General features: G+C 32.4%; 2 protein-coding genes across 3 annotated transcripts; one reads left to right on the top strand and one right to left on the bottom strand.

Moving 5' to 3' along the window:
- Positions 1-876: 876 nt before the first annotated feature.
- Positions 877-3,959, bottom strand: LOC137821353 (probable 26S proteasome regulatory subunit p27). Of its 2 annotated transcripts, none has more exons than XM_068625905.1 (5): positions 3,719-3,959; positions 3,547-3,607; positions 3,342-3,440; positions 1,834-2,197; positions 877-1,053 (listed from the first exon to the last, which is right to left on the bottom strand). In XM_068625905.1, the coding sequence occupies exons 1-5, from the start codon at positions 3,857-3,859 to the stop codon at positions 1,032-1,034; spliced, it is 687 nt and encodes a 228-aa protein (XP_068482006.1). In that variant the 5' UTR covers positions 3,860-3,959; the 3' UTR covers positions 877-1,031. The 2 variants fall into 2 exon arrangements, with proteins under 2 accessions (XP_068482006.1, XP_068482007.1); XM_068625906.1 differs by having other exon boundaries at positions 1,834-2,179.
- Positions 3,960-9,677: 5,718 nt separating this feature from the next.
- On the top strand, positions 9,678-18,109 carry LOC137822570 (leucine aminopeptidase 1-like). Its single transcript, XM_068627480.1, has 10 exons — positions 9,678-10,031; positions 10,120-10,537; positions 11,233-11,427; positions 12,520-12,745; positions 13,654-13,780; positions 14,232-14,327; positions 16,513-16,590; positions 16,981-17,041; positions 17,295-17,482; positions 17,820-18,109. The coding sequence occupies exons 1-10, from the start codon at positions 9,816-9,818 to the stop codon at positions 17,946-17,948; spliced, it is 1,734 nt and encodes a 577-aa protein (XP_068483581.1). The 5' UTR covers positions 9,678-9,815; the 3' UTR covers positions 17,949-18,109.
- The last annotated feature ends 3,217 nt before the right edge of the window (positions 18,110-21,326 follow it).

Genomic DNA, 21,326 nt, shown 5'->3' with positions numbered 1-21,326 from the left:
GGAATGACAAAAGTAGGAGGGCTAGATAGCTGTTAATCCACAATTACAATGGTTAATGAAATAAGTGATGTATAATCCTCAAAAACATAGTTGTTATCAGTTCCGTGATGGCGTGCAGGCGTGTTTTGAACCTTTAAAAGGTAGCTCCAGTGTTCTATTGAAAAGGAATGATATGGGAGAAGGAAGAACTTGGTGCGAAAACGTAGTATTTGCTAAAATATAAAGTGTACGTGCAGAGACTAAACAGTAGAGATAGAGATTTAATTATAACCAACTCAATTGTAACCAGTAAAATAAAAAAAGATATCAACCGGAGTTAAAAGGGATGATTATTGTAGTGTTTAAGGGAGAGTTCTGGACACCCTTGAATTGTACTGAGCAGTATATCCCTCCTTTTGGGTCATACTGGCTTGAGAAGGATGGTATAACAATCTATGTTAGTCTAGTCCCGAATCCCTTAATTTTCCTTAATTACCAGTCCATTGTCAGTGCTTAACAATGGTGATAATCATTAATTGTTAGCAGTCTATAAGTTGTAGTACTCCTAGAAAGGTATTACTTATAGTTTCCATACCAAGTGGAGTGAAGAATCAACTGGGTGCTGGACCGTGTTAGTGTTATATATTTGTCTACATATATGACTTAGTGGTGTGGGAATGAATTCTCTTATGCTGAATTTTTATACGACCATGTCATGAGAAAATTTTGGCTTCATCTCTCCTTAAATACAAATTCTAATAACTCCCCTGTTTAATCTCTCAAAGAAATGAGAGTTTTAAACAAGTCACATGAATGAAATTATCCATTCCCAGTATGTGCCCAAGCTCATTATTTTCTGTCTTGAAACAGTTGCAGAAGCGTATAAATAAAGAAAGATGATCAGAAAAAGTGTAACGCATTATTGAGTCGGAGAAAGTGCACCACAATGTAATTGTGTACTACAGAGTCTTGCCAAGACAAGTATGATAAGTTAAAGAACTCCGTATGGGAACAGAAACAGCCGTCACCACCATCATGAGAGCATGTGACACCTACAAGATCCGAAAATGACATCTGCCAGCATACAACATAGAAAACATGTTAGCAATAAATATGAACATATCAGCACTAGTAGAAAGTCAACTACATTTCACATTGGGTAACAATAAATTGTAAACATATAGCCCATTGTCATTAGTTGCCTCAAGAAGCTTAGAAAAAAAAGTAGAGAAATTTTGCTCTACATGATCCGTTGACCATACTTCAGATGGAACATTGAATATTTTTAACAATAGCTATGCATTTAACGTTATTCCACTCTACCAACTTTTAAGACATAGACGGTCTGAGAAGTAGATAAACAATCAATGATAGACAGTTTAATTTTCATCAATCAATATGAACTTGTTAAGACTACCCATGATTTCAATCATATAACAGAATAATACTAAGGTTTGGTGATCTAATTAGATCTTATCTAAGTGCATAAAAAAAGGCAAATTTTTACTCTTAAAGAAAAACCAAGATGAACCTTCTAAAAGATCATCAAACCCTAAGGTCTAGACCACGTATAACGATTAGACAACAAACATCAAAAGATGTTGATGACAAAGTAGACACTGAAAACATGTGTATAACACAAGACGTAAATTTAAATTACTAGACCATCTACTCTTTACCAACTTTTAAGACATAGACATGTATTTCACTCTACCAACTTTTAAGACATTTACAGTCTGATAAGTAGATAAATAATCAATCATAGACAATTTAATTATCATAAAAAAGGAAACCTGCAATATACTAATTAGGCAGACTAAACAAAAACAAAAAATAGAGAGACAGCAGGCATACCCCAGTAGTCCTCTGCCTTGCCAAGATCTAGGTGTAATAGTTATGTTGATCACTGTGCCTTGCCTCACAATAACAACTGGTACTGCACGACCCAGATTTGACTGAGCCTCCGAAGAAAGCCTTTGGAGCAAATTATCACCTGCTTCCACATTGCCAAATTTAAGAATTTGATCTCCAAGTTGTAAACCATCCTCCACTGCTGGCGACGCGTCTGCTATCTCATCTACCATAGCGAAGGGTCTACTAATCAACACATCCACATCCATTGAATTGGGAGAATGTCTCATAAGGACATTTTGTGCTGTCATCGATGCAACAGTGTCTATAGTTGATGAGGTCTGAGTATCTGAACCATCATCATTAACTGAAGTCAAACATCATGATAATAAATATAATTTATTATTCATATACCGAGAGTAATCTTAATCAAACTAAAGACAAAGGAAGAAAGACTAACACAAGAGTTCATACCAATACTAACAAAAACAATGGCTTTGCAAAAACTAAGATCAGTCACTTTAACAACAAAACCCAATGACAACAATCATATTTTCTTACATCATGTTTACAGGAAACTTTGCAATTCAATTTTGGCATCTTCGAGGAACAGTGGCTTTGTCAAGCCTCTTTGGACCAATATTTTACCATGCACACACATGACTTTGAAAGAAATATTTAAAGTTCCTTAAGCAGTGGGTAGGTTTTGCAGGGTTGAGGGGCTTGTAGTTTGAGGACATGCTAGAACTTCTCATGAGATGGAGTGGTAGATTCGCTTCTGTACGAGTGTGTTAAAGTTTTGATGCTGATGGAATTCGCAGCATAGGGTACTATTATGGATAATAACATATGGAGGTAGAATTTTCATGTTAGTCAGATTCAACGCCAAAAATATTACAGTGGGTTTAGACTTTATATTTTAGAAACATTTCAACATGAATATAAAGTATTATAACTAAAACAATAAACAGATGAAGTAATGATTTGCACAACAATTTTGATTATGCCCCATAAGCTAATGACAAAAAAATACGCTACAAAAAGTTGTCATAACATGCGATTAAAAAGAAAATTATGGCATTGACACAGGAAGCAGGGCAAGGAGCACCCAACATCAAATTTGACAGAGCACAAGGTTGCTCCAGAAAAAAAATGATCCTAACTCACGCATTTAGTGACTAAGCAAGCAGATGCAGAAAACTATAAGGCAATGCACATACATAAACAAAGAACAAACCATACATGACAAAGACAACCTTAAAACCAGGAGTAGAATGCATTCATGCTATCATAATTCATAAAGAACAAAGGCACCGCTAGTAATACCCATAACCATAAAAGATATACATAGAAACAGAATTTCAAAATCCCAAATTCCATGGTAAAAGGTGCAGCTAGACCACTATGACCCACCTTATTGATAAACAAAACCCAAGTCCACAGTAGAATATAAAATCAAAGTTCCAACATGTAAATTTGCATACACAGGAACACTGACTCTTTGTTGATACCTGGATTCTTGTAGACCGATGACCCAAGTCTTGCTGAATGCAGAATTTGAATATTCTGGTCTATTTTCTCAGTTATCTCCTTGTGGTCATTGCGCAACTCTACAAAGAGAACGAAATCATGAGAGAATATAGCACAAGCACGTTGACGCTTGTAAAGAAGCAATTGAACACGCGTAAGAGTGATTGGATGCGCGAATCTGCGAACCTGCAAGGCGACGTCGTTCGGCTCGAACAACGGGGATGTCGATATCGGAACGAGGAAAGCCCTAGAAAATGTAGCAGCGGCGTTTCGTAAAGAACGAAGGAATAAACGGTTATACAAAGATTTGGAATGAATAGATGGTTGAAGTGAAGGGAAAATAAAGAGAAGGGAAAACCTCCGAATTGAGGAGACCGCCGGACAAACCAGGAGCTCCGGGCTGTGAGAGGCGAGCGATGATGGCGTTCATCTCAGCCTCCACTGCGCTGCGCTTGTCCATGAGAGACATGGTTTCTGCCTTCACGTTCGTCGCCACCATAGTCACCTTCAAAAAAACGATTCTTCTTTTTTCTTCGAATCATACAATGAATTGTGGGAAGACTTCTGCATCAACTAAGTAATGAACTGACATACTTATCTAGGTTTTTTTTTTTCTATCCTTTTGGGTAAAGAACTAATTAATTATTTTATTAGTAACTATCACTTTAATTATATTCTTGTTATCTTTGTTAATATAATTATTTTTAAAAAATAAAAATACTAAATTAAATAAGAAATTTTAAATATATTATTAAAATTATTTTTATCATGATAATATGTTATTTACAATATTTCCATTCAAGTTGGTAAATAAATATAGATTACCTTGAAATTTGTCATGAGAAGTTCTTGTGTAAGAATGTGAATATGAAGTCCCAAAGAAGTAGATTATAATCAGAAGATCTTTTTCAATATTATCTTTTTTATAGTTTGTGTAAATTTTAATATGTTTAGTTTTATTTTGTTATTTATGATTGATTTGTTATTACTATACAATTGCATACGTTGTTAACCTTTACTTTATTTTAAGATAATCTTGTATGATTGGCATCCAGAGGATTGAAATTCAATTTTTTCGCATTAGAACAACAAATTTTATCTTCTTTTTTTTCATATTCATGTTACTAAACATTCTTAATCCATAATCTATATTTTTATATATATTTAGTATTAGTGTCTTTTCTTTTTAATAGTAGTTTTTTTCATAAATTTGAATATAAGTATTCATTAAAGTTTTAACTATTTATTTGTATTTTTCGTTTGGATCATCATAAATTAACTTAACATACTAGCTACATTCAGAATGTGTGATCTCGTAAGTGATAGATAAATAAGTTTTTTCTATTAATATTTGATATTAGGTCCTTAATATTGTTTAATAAGATTATGTTTATGATTATGTTTAATAAGAATTATTTAGGTTTTACACCTCCAACTTGCATATTTCTCTAAGGATATAAAGAACATATTTGTTTTTAAAGATGATAACTTGTTTTCTTAATAGGAAACATATATTCCAAGGAAAATACTTGAGTTTTCTCTTGTCTTTTAAAAATAAAGTATGATTTTTTGGTTTAGCATATATCCTAAGAAAATTATTTTCTCTATATATCTCTCAACCCATGTTCTTGGAGACCATATAGGACTTTTGAAGGTACATGCAAGCTTTAAAAGGGGGTTGAATAAAACTCATAAGACTTTTGTGTGTAGACTATTAGATCGTCCAATAATGGATGACCAATGATAGAGAATAATACAACATGTTTATACTGGTTCACCCTTAATTTTTCGGTTACATCAAGATTTCCTTTAAGATAAAGGGTTACACTAACAAAAAAAACTGATTACAATGAATACATAAATCACTCATAATTATCTCTTCTTATTCTCCTCTTAAGATTAAGAACGCAAGTATTATTGGTTATTACTTTTGATTACATATAGAAGGTGTTTATAAGAAAACCAACTATCTTAAAGACGATAGACAATATAGTTTTCTTATATAGGTAGTTAGTTCACAAAGTGAATAATACAAAGTTTATCACATTCCTACTACTACTACTAAAATTTATACATAGAAGCTTATATAAGTTATATATAAAGAATAAAATGTATTGCACTTGTTGTATTTCTTCTTGTGTCTCTTACCTTGTATATATAGCTTGCTCGAATATGATTGTTGTGTGAGAAATCTTCTCATTGATTTTGTTATTTATAATTCTGATAATGGTTGATAATGTAACTATTGTTATTTGCCATGCAAAATTACTTTATTTAACTTTGTTTGTTCTTTTTTTGTCTTTTTATGAATTTTCATATTTCCTTTCTTAGCTTGAGTTGTATAGAAGTATAAATTTTACGAAGTATATTTTAAGCCTTTTGGTTTCTTTCAAATGTTATAATTTTATCGTAACTACTTCGTATGTCTTTGGAACATATCTCTTGTCATTTGTTATGAGCATTTGTTATTTAGGTATCATGATATATGATTGTTTGTTGTTGTTAACTACATATATGCAAGATGTGTTATTTTTGTTTTAAGTACCCATATAGTCTTGAATCCTTTAGTGTTATTATGTCTTCATGGTTATTTCTTATAAAATGTCATTAAACAATGCAAAATAACTTAATGTATGTTAAGTCTTTTGAGTAGGGATGACAAAATGGGTCGGGTTGGGTCAGGCGGGCCAACCCGCCATCATTTAAATGGGGTGGGTTAACTTTTTGAACTAGTCAACCTGTATTGGTCTGGTCTACCTAAACCGCCAACTCAGTTCAACCCGGTTTTTTTTTTTTTACTCTTTTAAAAAGGGATCTCATGCTTTTGGAATAAAAATTGGTAGTAATCAATGTTTTATATAGAATTTTATTTACATTAATTTCTTTATAGATCATTTAATTCATTGAAGTATTGTTGATATTACTTTATTTTTTTAGGTATTAGACCTTCTTTCATTATAATATTAAAATTTGATTTAATTTTATTTCTCTTTCTTGTATTTTTATTGTTCAAAAGGTGATATCAATGATTATAACCAAGTAATAGATCTAAAAAGGGATCTCATGCTTTTGGAATAAAAATTGATGGTGATCAATGCTTTATATAGAACTTTATTTACATTAATTTCTTTATACATCATTTGATCCATTGAAGTATTGATGATATTTACTTTATTTTTTTAGATATTGGACCTTCTTTCATTATAATATTAAATTTTATTTTATTTTATTTTCTTGTATTTTTATTATAAAAAAAAAGTGATATCAATGATTATAACAAAGTAAATAGATCTAAAACAAAAAAAAATTAAAGTGACGAGTCAGCCCGCCAATCCACCCTATGACATGGTGAGTTACTATTTTCAGTCCGTACAACTTTGGCGGGTCAACCTGCCCCGCCCGACCTTTGGTGGACCAACGACGAGTCGGGGCAAAACGGGTCGGGTAGGTCGGTTTTGTCACCCCTGCTTCTTTTGATCATAATGCTTATTAAACATAAAAACAAGATTGCAAAATGTTGTATCGTTTGGCAGACGAAACACTTGCATCTTACATGATTTATTGTTAAACAAAGACTTACATCTTATGGATGAAATATGATTATGTTTTATACTTTGTTGTTTTTACCAATTAATCAAAATCATGGTTGTTAGACTTTTCTCAAACACTTTTTATTTGTGTTGTTGTTACCTTGAGTTCATATTTTTATTATACTCTTAGACCCATTCTTATACTTGTGTTATGAACAAATCATGTTTTATGTTTCTTTTCATATTTTGAATTAGTTTTGACAAACTAGTTATGACTTGATTTATTGAGTTACTTGAAGCTCTGAATTAATTAAATTGTATTGTCTTTTAATTATACTCATACTTTAAAATTACAATTGTTAACAAAAAAAAAGAAAAATTTTCAAAATCTTAACCAATTGACCTTAACACAATCAAACCCGCTCAAAAAATGTTTTGTGTTGGGTTGAACATTAAAAATGTAGAAACTCAACCCAACGAGGTGTTTGGGTTTGTCCAAATCCCACCCAACCCAACTTGCGAACACCTTTACTTCAAGTATAGTGTCTTGTACTAAAATTCCTATATGACTCAAGTTTTTAATATTTAATCAAGCTAATTCAAGTTAGACTCGCATAAAAAATGACATTAAGAACTTTCTAATGTTGACATGAAAAGACCTATATGACTTAAACAATTAATGAGATGACACAGAGGTACCCACCAACTCATGTCTCATGGCCAAAACCTCTTTTGACATCTCATTAGATGACAAAAAAGAGGTAAACTTCTTTAACATTTACTTTATCATAGAAAGCATATCATGAACTTTTATCTTCTTCGAATCTCTTGTCTCAAACCTTTCACAAGTCAAAGATAAAATTCAAATATTTAACTAAGCATGTTGATACCTTGAAAACAAAGTCTACCATCTTAGAAGACTCGTATTTTGAAAACTAACATTGTTGTAGAAATTGAAAAACTAAACTCTGAAATTGAAAGTTTAAAAGAGAAATGTAAATCTTTTAGTCTAGACTTGATTATTAAAGAAAAAAAAAATAACTCTATCCCATATACTATCAAAACTTTAGGAAGGAGACCATCCAAAGATGTCAAACTCTTATAGTAGATTATTTACTCTTTGAAAATGAAATTATAAGGATATTCATATTCTAAAATGAAAAAAAGGAAAATAAGAAGTTTAATCTCTTGATAAGATCCACTAAAAAAACCCTTTAACAAAAGAGGATTAGACTTTTAGGAAGAAAAGACAAAAGCACTTACATCTCACAAGCATAATGCAACAAATGCGTCTAAACATTTCTCAACTAACAAAAAAAAGGACCCAAATTCTTTTGGACACCTAAGAAAAGAACAATTTAAGTTTACATCTGCTTTATTAAGAGGAAAAAAACTCCTATCATAATGTTTAGACAATGAATGCTTGAATTATATGACAAAGAAAAATCTATGTTTTTAGGTCAAAGAAACATCCTAAGGAAATGCAATATTTGACGAAAACAAAAAAATATAAAATAATAAATATTAAGAAGATATGTATGAATTTTACTATTTGTATTAATAACATTTTATTAGTAGATGATCTTAAAGATAATCTATTAAGCATAAATCAATTATTCAAATTATTCAGAAATGTATATAGTGTTTCGTTTAAAAAAGAACACGTGTGATTAAAATGATTAGATTATTGTATTTTCTACCAAGAGACAAGATAACTATTCAATAATCTATATAGTATTTCGTTTAACAAAGAACATGTCTGATTAAAATGATTAAATTACTGTATTTCTACAAAAGACAAGATAACTTTTTTAAAATAAATTTATCAGAACTATAACATCATAAGTCTATTGCTTATCATCTTTTCAAGAAAAGCACGAATTATGACATATGAAGTATGACCACAAAAGCTTAAAATTATTCTCAAAAATTGCAAAAGTTGAACTTGGTAAGAGGAGTATCTAGTAGGCCACTCAAAAAGAGAATCTTTTATATAAAAAATTTATTATGGGAAAACAAGTTTACATTTCTTTTCCCAACAAAAATGTTGTTTTGTAGATTTCAAGACTATTAAGCACAAATACGGGATATGCACACGACAAAAACACAAAAATACATATAATCTCTAAAATGTAGGATATGGAAACACGGATCTATATATTATATAATTTTGAATTATATAAATTGAAAATAAATATTTATATGTTTCAAATTCTTTTGGAAGCAGAAAGATATTTTTCATGATTGGTTCAAAAGAATTTGTTCCTTATTTTTATAATGATAATAAAAATTTATACAATAAATTTGAGTTTCTAGAAAACTATTGTATTTATACCTTTTAAAATTGTATTAGAACCGTGTTAGAATTTTTAAAAATTCAACAAATATTTTTTGAATTGAATACTTCACCGATAAGTGTCCTATGAGTGTCGTACGAGTGTCGACACCGATACATGTGTCCGACACGGATACGCCCATTTAAGAGAAGTGTCCGAGTCTCATTAGACTTATCTCAATCAATGTCTAATATGAAAAAAAAACTCGTAAAACCTTATTCTTCCTAGAGATAATAATTTATTTAATTTTCACAAAAAAAAAGTTAATAATTTATTGATAATTCTTCAACATGTTTTTTAGTGATCTGTGACAATACCATAATGTGATTCTCTACTAATTATTCAGACAACTTATTTAATTTTCTAGTTAAAAAATTAAGTAAACACTAAACCTAATTTTATAAACATTAGATTGAACTTTTAAAAACTAGATATTTCATATACCATATATGGCTACGAAACGAGATAGAATAAGGATTTGTGAGCGTGTAGAGTGCGCGAGTGCGTTGCACTGTCAAGAAAGCCACTCGTCACGCCAAGGCACCACTTTACCCCACGATAAATAAGATAGACCATCGCACACCGGAAAATGGCATCCATAGTTGCAGCCTTCTCCGCATTCTCTTCTACACTCACTACTCAATTTCTCGTTCCGTCTTCTTCTTCTTCTATCTTTCTCAGAACACTCTCTCGAAGGTCCTCGCCACCGTTACTGCGTCTTTCTCTCACGTCACCACCACTGCGCAACCTCATGGCTTGCGCCAGCCTTGGCCTCACTCGCCCATCCAACACCGAAACCCCCAAGGTTGAATTTCGTTTCTCTCCATTCCTTAATTTCATTTCAATTTCAATTTCAATTAATGCTGACTTGACATAGAGTGTGCAAATGGAAGGTTTCTTTCGCGTCGAAGGAGGTTGACGTGGTGCAATGGAAAGGGGACCTGCTTGCGATTGGCGTCACGGAGAAGGACTTGGCGCCAAACGCCGAGGCGAAGTTCCAAAACGCGATTCTGAATGCATTGGATTCCAAGTTGGGCGGGTTGTTGGGCCAGGCTTCCTCCGAAGAGGACTTCACCGGGAAACCGGGCCAGTCCGTAGTTCTCAGAATCGCTGATGGACTCGGATCCAAGCGCGTGGCCCTGCTCGGCCTCGGCGCTTCCGCGTCCTCCTTCGCCGCGTTTAAGTCCCTCGGTGAGGCTGTTGCCGCTGCCGCCAAGTCCGCCCAGGCTGGCCACGTCGCCGTCGCGCTTGCCTCTTCAGACGCATTTTCCGTGGAGTCTAAACTTAACGCAGCTTCTGCGATAGCATCTGGTATTTGTTTCTCTTAAGATCTGCGTGCAGCATTAAATGGCCGTGTTCTCAAGAAACTCTCTTAGAGGAAAACAAGAAGTAGAAAAAAATAAAAACCAAAACAGAAAGTTAGCTGGATTTCAGTTAGGAAATTAGGTTGCGTTGGTGAAAAAGAGTAACTCATTGATGCTTTTAGGTTTACTAGAGTTTGAGGTGAACTTTGCTTCTTAATGAATCTGAAAAAAAACCCGTCAAACATACCGATACAGTGTTCCATGGAAACTGAGATTGGTTTGGATGTTCCAACTGAAATCCAAACACATCCAAGGAATTGAGTTTTGTCGAGTTTAAATTAACTTAAGATAACATTTTTACAGCAACTTCTGCTGAAGTGTATAAATGATAGGAAACGTGTTTTTTTAGTTCTCGTTCTTTCAAATACTTTGGATTTTTCATGTAGTTATAAGCTATGCGGAGAGAATACATTCACAATATTTTTTAAGATTTTAGACCAGGATCGTCATTATGAAAGTACAATCTATGAGTACCATAGAAACACATTCTTTCCTTGAATCTTCTAGTTAACAGAAGAAGCTTTGTTTATTTTACTTTTTTATTTTTTTTCTTCTTGTAAGTACAAGTTTATCTAAATAGAGGCTATACATTAATAGAAAGGTTGTGATTTTGAAATAAGATTGAGTTGTGTTGTGTGGCAGGGACTGTGCTGGGAACTTTTGAAGATAACAGGTACAGGTCGGAGTCTAAGAAATCGGCACTTAAATCGGTGGATATTATTGGGCTTGGATCTGGGCCTGAATTAGAGAAGAAACTTAAGTTTGCAACAGATGTTTCTTCTGGAATCATTTTTGGAAGGGAGCTTGTGAATTCCCCGGCTAATGTGCTCACGCCAGGTTCATATTAAACGAATGTTTATACGTTGCAGATAGGTCAATTTCACTAATTTATTAACAAGCTCTATAAAGAAAGTAAAACAAAACAAACTTTTGACAAGATTTGAAATTAATTTATACATCTGAACTTTAGTCTTCGCTGTGGAATTTTTGCAATTAAAAAGATCTTGCAGATTGAAAGCTAATACAAGCTGGGCCTTGCACACACACACACACACACACACACACAAGGTTGCTAAATTCTACTGTTAACAGCTTACGTTTTTTATGTTCCAACTCTAACAGAGTTAATGAAATAACAATATAAGTCAATACCAGATGCAATGGCTGTGATATGTGCATTATTATGTAATTTAATAAAACATGACAAAGATATCAATGAAATTGTAAACTGAATTTCATAAAATTATTCAAGTACTCCAACAAAGTTGGAAAAATTAAGAATTTTGGGGCTAAAACCATGTGAAGATTTAGTCTTTTAAATTCAGTAGCAGAATCAAGAATTCACTCCATGTTAGTTTAGTTGAACTTGTATGAAAAATAAACTGAGTTAACTTGTTCTTATATCCTATGGTTGTAAGAATTTAAAAGTAGATTCTAGAGGTTCAACAACCATGTGTGTGGATCATATCATGTAAAAGTGTGAGAAGTTTTAACTTGACCACTTAATTTTATGTAGACAGTAAATATTTATGCTCTCATTCGACACCGTCATATGTATGCATTTTTCCTCTGTTTGAAGTAGTGAATTTGCCTTAGAGGGAGAAGCCACGAGTTGTAGCCGTTGATTTGAAAATCAGTGGTTGAGATTGTGACAAAATGCAAGAAGTGCACATGTATACAAGTTATGAGCCTATGTTTAAATATATTATCCTGATTTTCTCGTTGATGGATATGATATGACTTCTTTCTCTCTAAAGTGAATTTCTCTCTTCTAGGAACTAGAATATAGGCTAGAATATAGATGCACGCTTCCTTGGCTTTGAAGTAACAGGGCAGTTAGTTGAACATTGCACTGTTCCATTTCTACATGTGTGAGATACTTTTGCATTTCAAGGAATTGATGTGTCCTCGATGAATTATTTGGCTCAGGGGTATTGGCTGAAGAGGCTTCAAAGATTGCTGCAACATATAGTGATGTTTTTACTGCCAAAATTTTAGATGCTGAGCAGTGCAAGGAATTGAAAATGGGGTCCTATCTTGGTGTTGCTGCAGCCTCGGCAAATCCTCCTCATTTTATCCATTTGTGTTATAAACCACCAACTGGACCTGTAAATGTCAAGTTAGCATTGGTTGGAAAAGGTTTGACTTTTGATAGGTACTTGATTTAACCCATGTCTCTTTTTATTTTAGCTGCAACACAACATGAAATGAGATTTTCTTCGATGTTATCCTTTGTGTTGATTTTGGGATTATAACTCTTGTTTTTCTCTTAGCTATGAAGCCTATAATTGTAATAGAGAGAAAAAGAAAGGAAGAAAATAAAATAAAATAATAAAGCCTATAATAGTTACAAAGATAAAGAGAAAGAAAACCTAAGTGAAAAGCAAATAAAGCATGGCATCTGTATGATGCAAAATATAAAATATTATTATTATATTCAAAGAGGCAAAAAGTACTGTCCTCTTCTCCTCTGAGGAGCATCGTTCCAATCGAAGAGGCAACTGACACTTCCTTTCATTTTTTTTGGTGTGTGATGCTTTGTTTGTTGAGCAGACTTGCACACCTTATGAATCATGTGCGACAGTTGTAGAATCGTGAATTACATAATTTAGTTTTGATTCAAACTACAATTCATTGTACGATATGTATTGGGAGGAAGATTTTCTTGAATCGAACTTCAAATCATACGGCTCTTGCTATTCTAACTACAATGATTAGGACTGATAAACATGCATTTACTTTTTTTCCCCTTATTTTAGAAGTTTGATTGCTACAAATAGAGGTGATGAAAATATAATTTGTGTGTTTATGATTAATAAAATAATTCTTTATTTTCGTACCCAGTTCAAGTGCTCCCATTACAATTTGTGGATAACTTGATGATTAGAGGGCTATAACTAACCTATGAATGTGGTATATGCTGAACTTGGTAGTTTAGTGGAGGTGTTATTGGATAGACAGATAAGGGTGGACAAATGCAATTTCTCCTTTAATTTCTTATTTTGATTTAACACTATAGTAGTTACAGTTTTTCTTTGTTCTTTTCTTTTTTTGTTTTATTAGTGGTGGTTACAACATCAAGACAGGACCTGGCTGTTTGATTGAACTCATGAAATTTGATATGGGCGGTTCTGCTGCAGTTTTAGGAGCAGCAAAAGCTCTTGGTCAAATCAAACCCCTTGGAGTGGAGGTCTGACGTTTATATCATTGTTCACTTCTTTTCCTTTTCGTATGACACATTGTTTTTTATCCTGCTGACTTTCAAAGTAATGGTTAATGCCTGTGCTTGGTAACTAGTTGGTGGTGACTTCTTGTAAGAATTGAAGGAATTTTTTTTATCTCGTTTTAGATGTTCTGCAGTTAAGTAATAAATATGAATTGAGTGGCTACTTTGCTTTATGATAATGTATGCTGTTGAATCCTTTTAAAGGTTTTAGTTACAATATGGATGCGAAAATCTTGTAGGACTAGTATTGATCACTAGTAGTTTATGCAGTTGGTTTTGGTAGAATGCTTGTGTTTCTAGTGCATATCTTTAGCCCTTGCATATGTTTTTGGAATAGGATAGTGCTTATAGCTTCTTTGTATCCTTTTACACAAAAAGTACATTTTACATGTGTTTAAAAATCCTGAATGTGCAGGTTCATTTTATAGTTGCAGCTTGTGAGAATATGATAAGTGGAACAGGTATGAGGCCTGGAGACATTCTCACAGCTTCAAATGGAAAGACTATAGAGGTCAGGATTTCATATTGTTGTTTTCGATTGTACATGTTGAGAGAGAGAAAACTTGATGGAAGGTGTGGTGGAAAACTGTTATGGGCTACACAATGTCCGATTTATATAAGATGATGTGACATGCCTATAAATCATATTCTACTAAATTTGATTCTAATTAGATATTCTTATAATCATAAAAATCCTCATTAAATAAGGAAACAAAAAAAAATCATCATATAAAAGAAGAATAAATATTAAGATACTCCAAAATATTGTAAGATAATATCTCTCAAATATTAGGGTAGAATAAAATGATTTTATTGCTAAGAGTACATCAAATATATATACAAGATTGGAAAACTAATTTTGGAAATAAAATAACAACACTTAATGTAATCATATTCCTATGACTCAGGGATATAATCAGATCCCTGTTATTCAAGGATATAATTAGATCCCTATTATTTAGGAATGTAATTAGATTCCTATTTTCAGGGATATTTAAGTTATACGCTTTAATTATAATATACTAAATATGGAATAATAAAATATGATTGCTGATACTCCCCCCTAGCTGGTAAATATTCATTTTCCATGCTTGGAAACAATCCTTTCAAAGTTATTGCTATTCAGCCCTTTTGTTAGAAGGTTGCAATGTTGTCTTGAGAGGAGACCTAATTTGATCATTGTTTAATTTTTCTTTGATTGAATGCAGATCAATTTCAATGTGTTTGGTTCTATCATGTTGCACCAGATTATGGGCTAGGCTAATAGCAAATTTATTATCACAATAAAGTCTCATTGGTTCATCCCACTTTATTCTCATGTATTCCGAGATTATTTTCCGCCATAGTAGTTCAATGATCCCTTGTGCCATTGCCCTGAACTTTGCTTCAACACTGGATCATGCTAGCAAATTTTTTTTTTACTCTTCCAAGTTACAAGATTCCCACCAAGGAAAGTACGATATCCAGTAGTTGATCTCATATCCACAATTGGCTCGACATAGTCAACATCTGTATGTACTTTGAGATTTACATTCCCATTTCGTTTAAACAAAGTTCCCTTGCCTGGAGTCCCTTTCAGATATTGCACAACTCTTAGTGCAGCCCATAAGTGAATCTCCTTTGGTTGGTGCATGAACTAGCTGACTAGACTCACTGCAAAAGTAACATCAGGTCTAGTGTGGGACAAATATGAGTGTGCCAACTAATCTCTGGTATATTTCCTTGTCAACAACAATATCTTCTGCATTTCCCAACTTCATATTTGGATCAATTGGTGTACTTGCAGGCTTACATGCTATCTTACCAGTTTCCTTTAGCAAATTAGGAATGTATTTCTGCTGGGATATAAAAGTATCCCTTTTAGAATGGACTACTTCAATTCCAAAAAAAGTACTTTAATTTTCCCAAGGTCTCGATTTCAAACTTCTTGGCTAGATGTTGGCTAAATAGTTGTTGACCCTCTTCATCATCATCATGTGTCACTATAATATCATCTACATACACAGTAACATTGTTAATCCCCCCGACTCAATGTGTTTAGCAAATAGTGTGTCTCCTTGGCTTTATTTGAAGCCCAAACTTGTCATAACTTTAGTAAACCTTCCAAACCATCTATTTTTCTTAGTAAGTGTGTTTGTGCCTAACTCAACCTCACAAAAGCGGCTTTTAAGGTGAAAATTGCACCCTACTTATATATTATAATTTGACCTTATTCCTATTCGATGTGGGATCTCTAACACATTCTCTCACGCCGAAGAATGAACATCTTGAGCATGAGATGAAATATTTATGGGTGGTCTAACAGGAGTCTAATAACGGAGACATAATAGCCCCAAAGAACTTGACTATAATATGTTCTGAATGACTATGATATCATCTTAGTAAATAAGTTTATGTTTAACTCAATCTCACAAAATCGGTTTGTAAGGCGAGAATTGCATTCCACTTATATATTATAATTTGATCTTATTATTAGTCAATGTGGAATCTCCATCAATGTTATTTTCTTTTGAAATACTTAATTAATTGTTCTTAATGAATTTTTGTATATTTGTGCTGCTACTACCCATATTCACCGCAATAAATAAATACATTTAGCAAATACATCTATGAAAATCTATACTTTCAAGTTTGACAAATGAGATCTATATAATTGCACGAGAGTATGGCATTGGTTTAATTAACCTCTTTTATAGGTTAATAACACAGATGCAGAGGGTAGGCTTACCCTTGCAGATGCTCTGGTGTATGCTTGTAACCAGGGTGCTGAAAAGGTATGCTGCTGAGAATCTGAATCTACATTTACGTAAATCATAATGTATTGGCTTAAAGTTTAATATTTCCCGAGTGTTAGATTTGGCCGATAATCATTTTATTTCTAATTCAAGTTCTAGAAAATGTTGTAACTTTTCCAATTTATCCTGTTGAACTAAAGTTCAATTATTTGAATAATGCTATTTTTCATTGTTAAAATACCTGTGGCGTTCCTGTTCAGTCTGAAAAAACATTTATACAGAAAGTACTATGGAAATTGTGTTTAGAAATGGCTAGTCGGTTGTCATTGTGTTTTTGAATTTTGATTATGTAGTTTGAAACAAGCTTACCACTTGTTAGTTATATAGTCTGGTTTTAGAATTCTAACTGGTTGGTTAACTGTTCTTCAGATAGTTGACTTGGCAACATTAACTGGGGCCTGTATAATTGCTCTTGGATCCTCAATTGCAGGTAATTATAATATGATCATTTTACGAATATTTGTTAGTACAAAAGATGACCAAATATACAGCTGGCAACTTACACTTGTAATATTGTGGGAAAGAGGAGAGCTTGGCACTTAGGGTGGCAGAACCTGAAAGTGACATCTGTGACTTGTGAAAGTTGCCACACGATGTTATCTTTTCCTTCCGTTAACTACTGAACCCATGCAAGGAATTATTTATTATCAGCTGGTTATTGATGCGAACTATTGTTTTCGAAGGTGTGTTTACACCAAGTGATGACCTGGCAAAAGAAGTTTTTGAAGCTTCAGAAGCGAGTGGGGAGAAACTATGGAGGTTGCCATTAGAAGAAAGCTACTGGGAGTCAATGAAATCAGGAGTAGCTGATATGGTGAACACTGGTAGTCGTCCAGGCAGTGCTATTACTGCGGCTCTTTTCTTAAAGCAGGTATGTGCTAATGAAACATTTTATGTTTTCATTTCTCATTAAAAGTATGCTTCATTGCTACTATGGGGTAGTTATAATATTTAAAACAATCAGAATTTTTGGTATAAATGCTTGTGATTCTTATTTTGGATCATGGAGCGTTGCACTTAAAGTGAGTAGGATGATACGAGAACAGACTGGACTCTTGTTGGAGAAAAAGTTTATGTAGATAGAGACTATTTATGAAGGAACATAATGGGAAGAAAAGCAGCTGCTTATCTTAATTGGCTAGGTTTTATCTGCAATCTTCATGGAAATTTTTGTCACTGTTTTTATAGAACAATTGTGCTTTTTACAGTTCGTTGATGAGAAGGTTCAATGGATGCATATTGACATGGCTGGTCCAGTTTGGAATGAAAAGCAGCGATGTGCAACAGGATTTGGTGTTGCTACTTTAGTACAATGGGTTTTGAGGAACGCATCTTAAATTCCATCTGAATTGTTGAAATCTTGTCCAATTGTAGTTTGTTATTAATTATTAATGAGTTATCTGAAGGGATATAAAAGGTGTGGCAGTTTTTAGGTGTATTGCAGTGTATTTAAACATCTATGAATAACTGGTTAAATCGACTTTAGTCTGTTTGTTAATATTGTTTGCTTCGGTGATCCTTGTTCATGTATGTATATGGCATGAAATTCTAGCATTAAATACAAAACAATCGTGATGTAGTCTAGCCTTTATGTTTTCTCAATCTGCTTCAGGTGGTGTGGTGAACAGGGCCTGACCTAGTATGAACACCTATCTAGTGTTACGGTTTTACACCCTCTTATTTAAAAAAAAAAAAACAGTTTGCCCTTTCTATTTTTTAACAATACACTGGTTTTGGTATGATTTTTTGTGTATGATTTCTTTGTAAATAGTTTAGGCCTTCCTGAGTGTAGTTTTTATTAGTATGGTTTGGAGTTATTTTTTTAGTTTTGGTTTGGTTTTATTATGTTTTTTGTATTTTTACTTGTTTTATGTGGTGACATGTGATTAATGAAATTTTAAGGTGCTAACCTAGTTGGATGATAAAATTTCATTGTGATATTTAATATGATTATGTAAGATATTTTTTTCTAGAATTATACAATTTGAAAGTTTTTTATACTGAACAATTTAAAATAGTAATTTGAGTTCTAGTACTGTTACACGTAAAATATTCTAAAAGAGAATGTAATTTTCTAGATATTAGTTAGAACAAGATAAATTTATACAATGTGAAAAAACATTTCGTTAGAAGAATTCAGAATGATATATTTTTGTTATTTTGAAACACTTAATCTGGAATAATATTTACAAATCTTAGATATGACTTATTTATATATTTTTTTCGTTTCTTGATTGTCGAGAAAGTTTGTTTTTTAATTCTTGAATAGTATTTACCAATTCTTGCAGCTTTGCTTTATGTGCTTGTCTCTTGCATTACAGGCTTCAAAATTGGAAGACCGATTGTGAAATGGAATGAGAAACATGTATGTGAAGCCCTGAAAATCAAAACACTCTGGTCGGTAGCTTCTCGTGAAATGTGAATAGAAATTTAGCAGAGAGCAGAGACAAACGCAAATACCATCATTATGCTGCCAGAAAAAAACTAGCGACGGCTCCGATTTAAGGGAGAACACTTAAAAGGCTAATAATAATTGCACACACAAGTAAAAAGTATATATTAAAATATTCTTCGGCCATCTATGATTTCATTCTCCATTTTTTTAATCTTTCATTTATTAGTTTGTTTGAATTTGTTTAGAGGAGCCGCTATTCTTTTTCAGTCTTGCGATATGTTTATAAATGAAGATAAAGAAAATGAGTAAGATTATACAATTATAAAAAATTAATAAGAAGTATAGAAGAGAAGTATAACATGGTAGATAGGAGGAGTATGCTTATTGCCACATGACAACTTTATGGGGTCTTTCAATTGATTTTTGATGTACACACGTACTTTAACAGATTTTCTTATCAGACAAACTAAAACTTGTAAATGCGTTGCTTGTATCTTGTAAAATTTATTTGAAAAACTTTTGTCTTATAGATGAAACTTTTATTGTTATTATTGCTTCTGTGTTTCGAAAGTTAACACAAAAAATATCTTTTTAGGATGAAATTTGTTGTTTTTTATGGTTAGCATAATTTTAATTGGTTACAAATATTTTATTTCAAGTAAAATCTAAGAATTTTTAAGAATTTATAACTAAGCAAAGAGAAAAAGTCGTTTTTCCTTTTTAAATTTATCGATATTTTAACCCACTATTGTGAATAAGGAGAAGGAAAAACTTGTTAATAATAGAGAATAAGAAAAAAAAAACAAAAATCATGACAGAGAAAAGTAAAGAAGAAATTAAAAAAAGATTGCAAGGGAGATTCACAAAAGGCCAAATTGATAAAGTTCTTAATTTTTTTATAAACTCTTAGATCATAAAATATTTCTTGATTCTCTTGAAATATTCTACAATTAAGAGTCACCAAAGGACATATGTTGGAAGGTTCATATATTTGGAAAACTCACCTAAAGAGTTTCTAACCAACATGTCACTTTTCTTCATCTAATGCGCCACATGTGCCTCTTGCATATCTCTTACATATGTAATAATGACACCTTCCTTAATTTTAGGAACTACCGTGTGTTTCTCCCTAATGTCAAGGAGTTACCCATGTACAAGGATTAATTAAGAGTTAACTAAGTGTTAAACATATGATTAATTGAGTTATCTTTAGCTTAAATCGTCATATGTTATATCTTATATATGAGTTTTCTAATTTTTTTAAATACTTTATGCTTATTCTTCTTTTAGGTCGTGACATCTCTTATATAAAGGAGTCTAAGTCCTCTTATAAAATCACTTTTAAAGATAAATGAGAATACTTCTTTTTGTGAGCTATCTTTTGAAGTCTTGAGAATTCTTCTCTTTCTTATGTTCTATCTTGAATTTTTTTTTTTGAGTGATGAATCCTCATGACAATTATACTTTGAGAGTTCTCTTAAAGGTGACATGTCCTTATTTTCCTTTTCTTCGTCACTCCATTTTATATTTTCTTTTACAACTTGTTAGTGTTCTTGCTTTTTCTTTATTTTCTTATTATCAAATTGATTCTTCGTCATGGAGCATACTTCCTCAACCAAAACTTTTTCTTCCATGGGGTTATTCTTCTCCAACGCCTTTTAAGTTGACCAAGATCTTATCATCCTTACAAAGATTACATCAAGTAGTTTCAGAGCCTAGTCGATCAACCCAAAATAAGAAGGTGTTTATTGTTGTAGGTGATGTTAATTGTAATGCTTTGCCTACTACGCTTTTAAATAAAAAGAGTTGCGACTTTATAATTAGTTATAACTTTTGGTCTAATGGTAAGCGCTTGATCCATCAATTGCTAATAGAGCAAACAAATGTTACGAGTTTGATTTCCAAAAAGAGAATTATTGAGGGAGAAATTGTTGCAAGTAATATCTCGGTAGTGGATGCTAAGTGAGTGAGGTTACAATCAAATTGTGACACTTTATTTGGTACATTTTTAAATAGAAAGACTTGTATTTTGGGTAACATCTATAACTTTTAGCCTATTAAAGCACTTAATCCAACATTTATCACATCCAAGTAAGTGTTCTTCCAAAAATGGGTCTCAAACTCATCTATCTATAGTGTTTTCCTTCTTTATTTGTTTGGCCTAAATTATATTAGTGTTGTTTATAATATGTTTTAGTTTGTTTCATTCTTTTCTCCATTAATCAAGCAACTGTATCCCTGTCTTCCACTGTTGGTTGAATTCTATCTTAAGAAATTAGAATGATTTTTTTATGTTTGGTTGATCAGTACTATTTTATTT

This window comes from Phaseolus vulgaris, chromosome 9, assembly GCF_000499845.2.
Source record: "Phaseolus vulgaris cultivar G19833 chromosome 9, P. vulgaris v2.0, whole genome shotgun sequence".
In the NCBI taxonomy this organism is placed as follows: domain Eukaryota; kingdom Viridiplantae; phylum Streptophyta; class Magnoliopsida; order Fabales; family Fabaceae; genus Phaseolus; species Phaseolus vulgaris.
This window is presented reverse-complemented; position numbering and strand designations above follow the sequence as displayed.

Coding starts and splice junctions, on each gene's coding strand:
- LOC137822570 (XM_068627480.1), top strand. CDS start 9,816: ATGGCATCCATAGTTGCAGCCTTCTCCGCATTCTCTTCTACACTCACT. Junction 10,538..11,232: donor AGCTTCTGCGATAGCATCTG/GTATTTGTTTCT, acceptor GTTGTGTGGCAG/GGACTGTGCTGGGAACTTTT. Junction 14,328..16,512: donor CAAATGGAAAGACTATAGAG/GTCAGGATTTCA, acceptor CCTCTTTTATAG/GTTAATAACACAGATGCAGA.
- LOC137821353 (XM_068625905.1), bottom strand. CDS start 3,859: ATGGTGGCGACGAACGTGAAGGCAGAAACCATGTCTCTCATGGACAAG. Junction 3,608..3,718: donor GCGGTCTCCTCAATTCGGAG/GTTTTCCCTTCT, acceptor TACATTTTCTAG/GGCTTTCCTCGTTCCGATAT. Junction 1,054..1,833: donor CAAGGCAGAGGACTACTGGG/GTATGCCTGCTG, acceptor GTATGCTGGCAG/ATGTCATTTTCGGATCTTGT.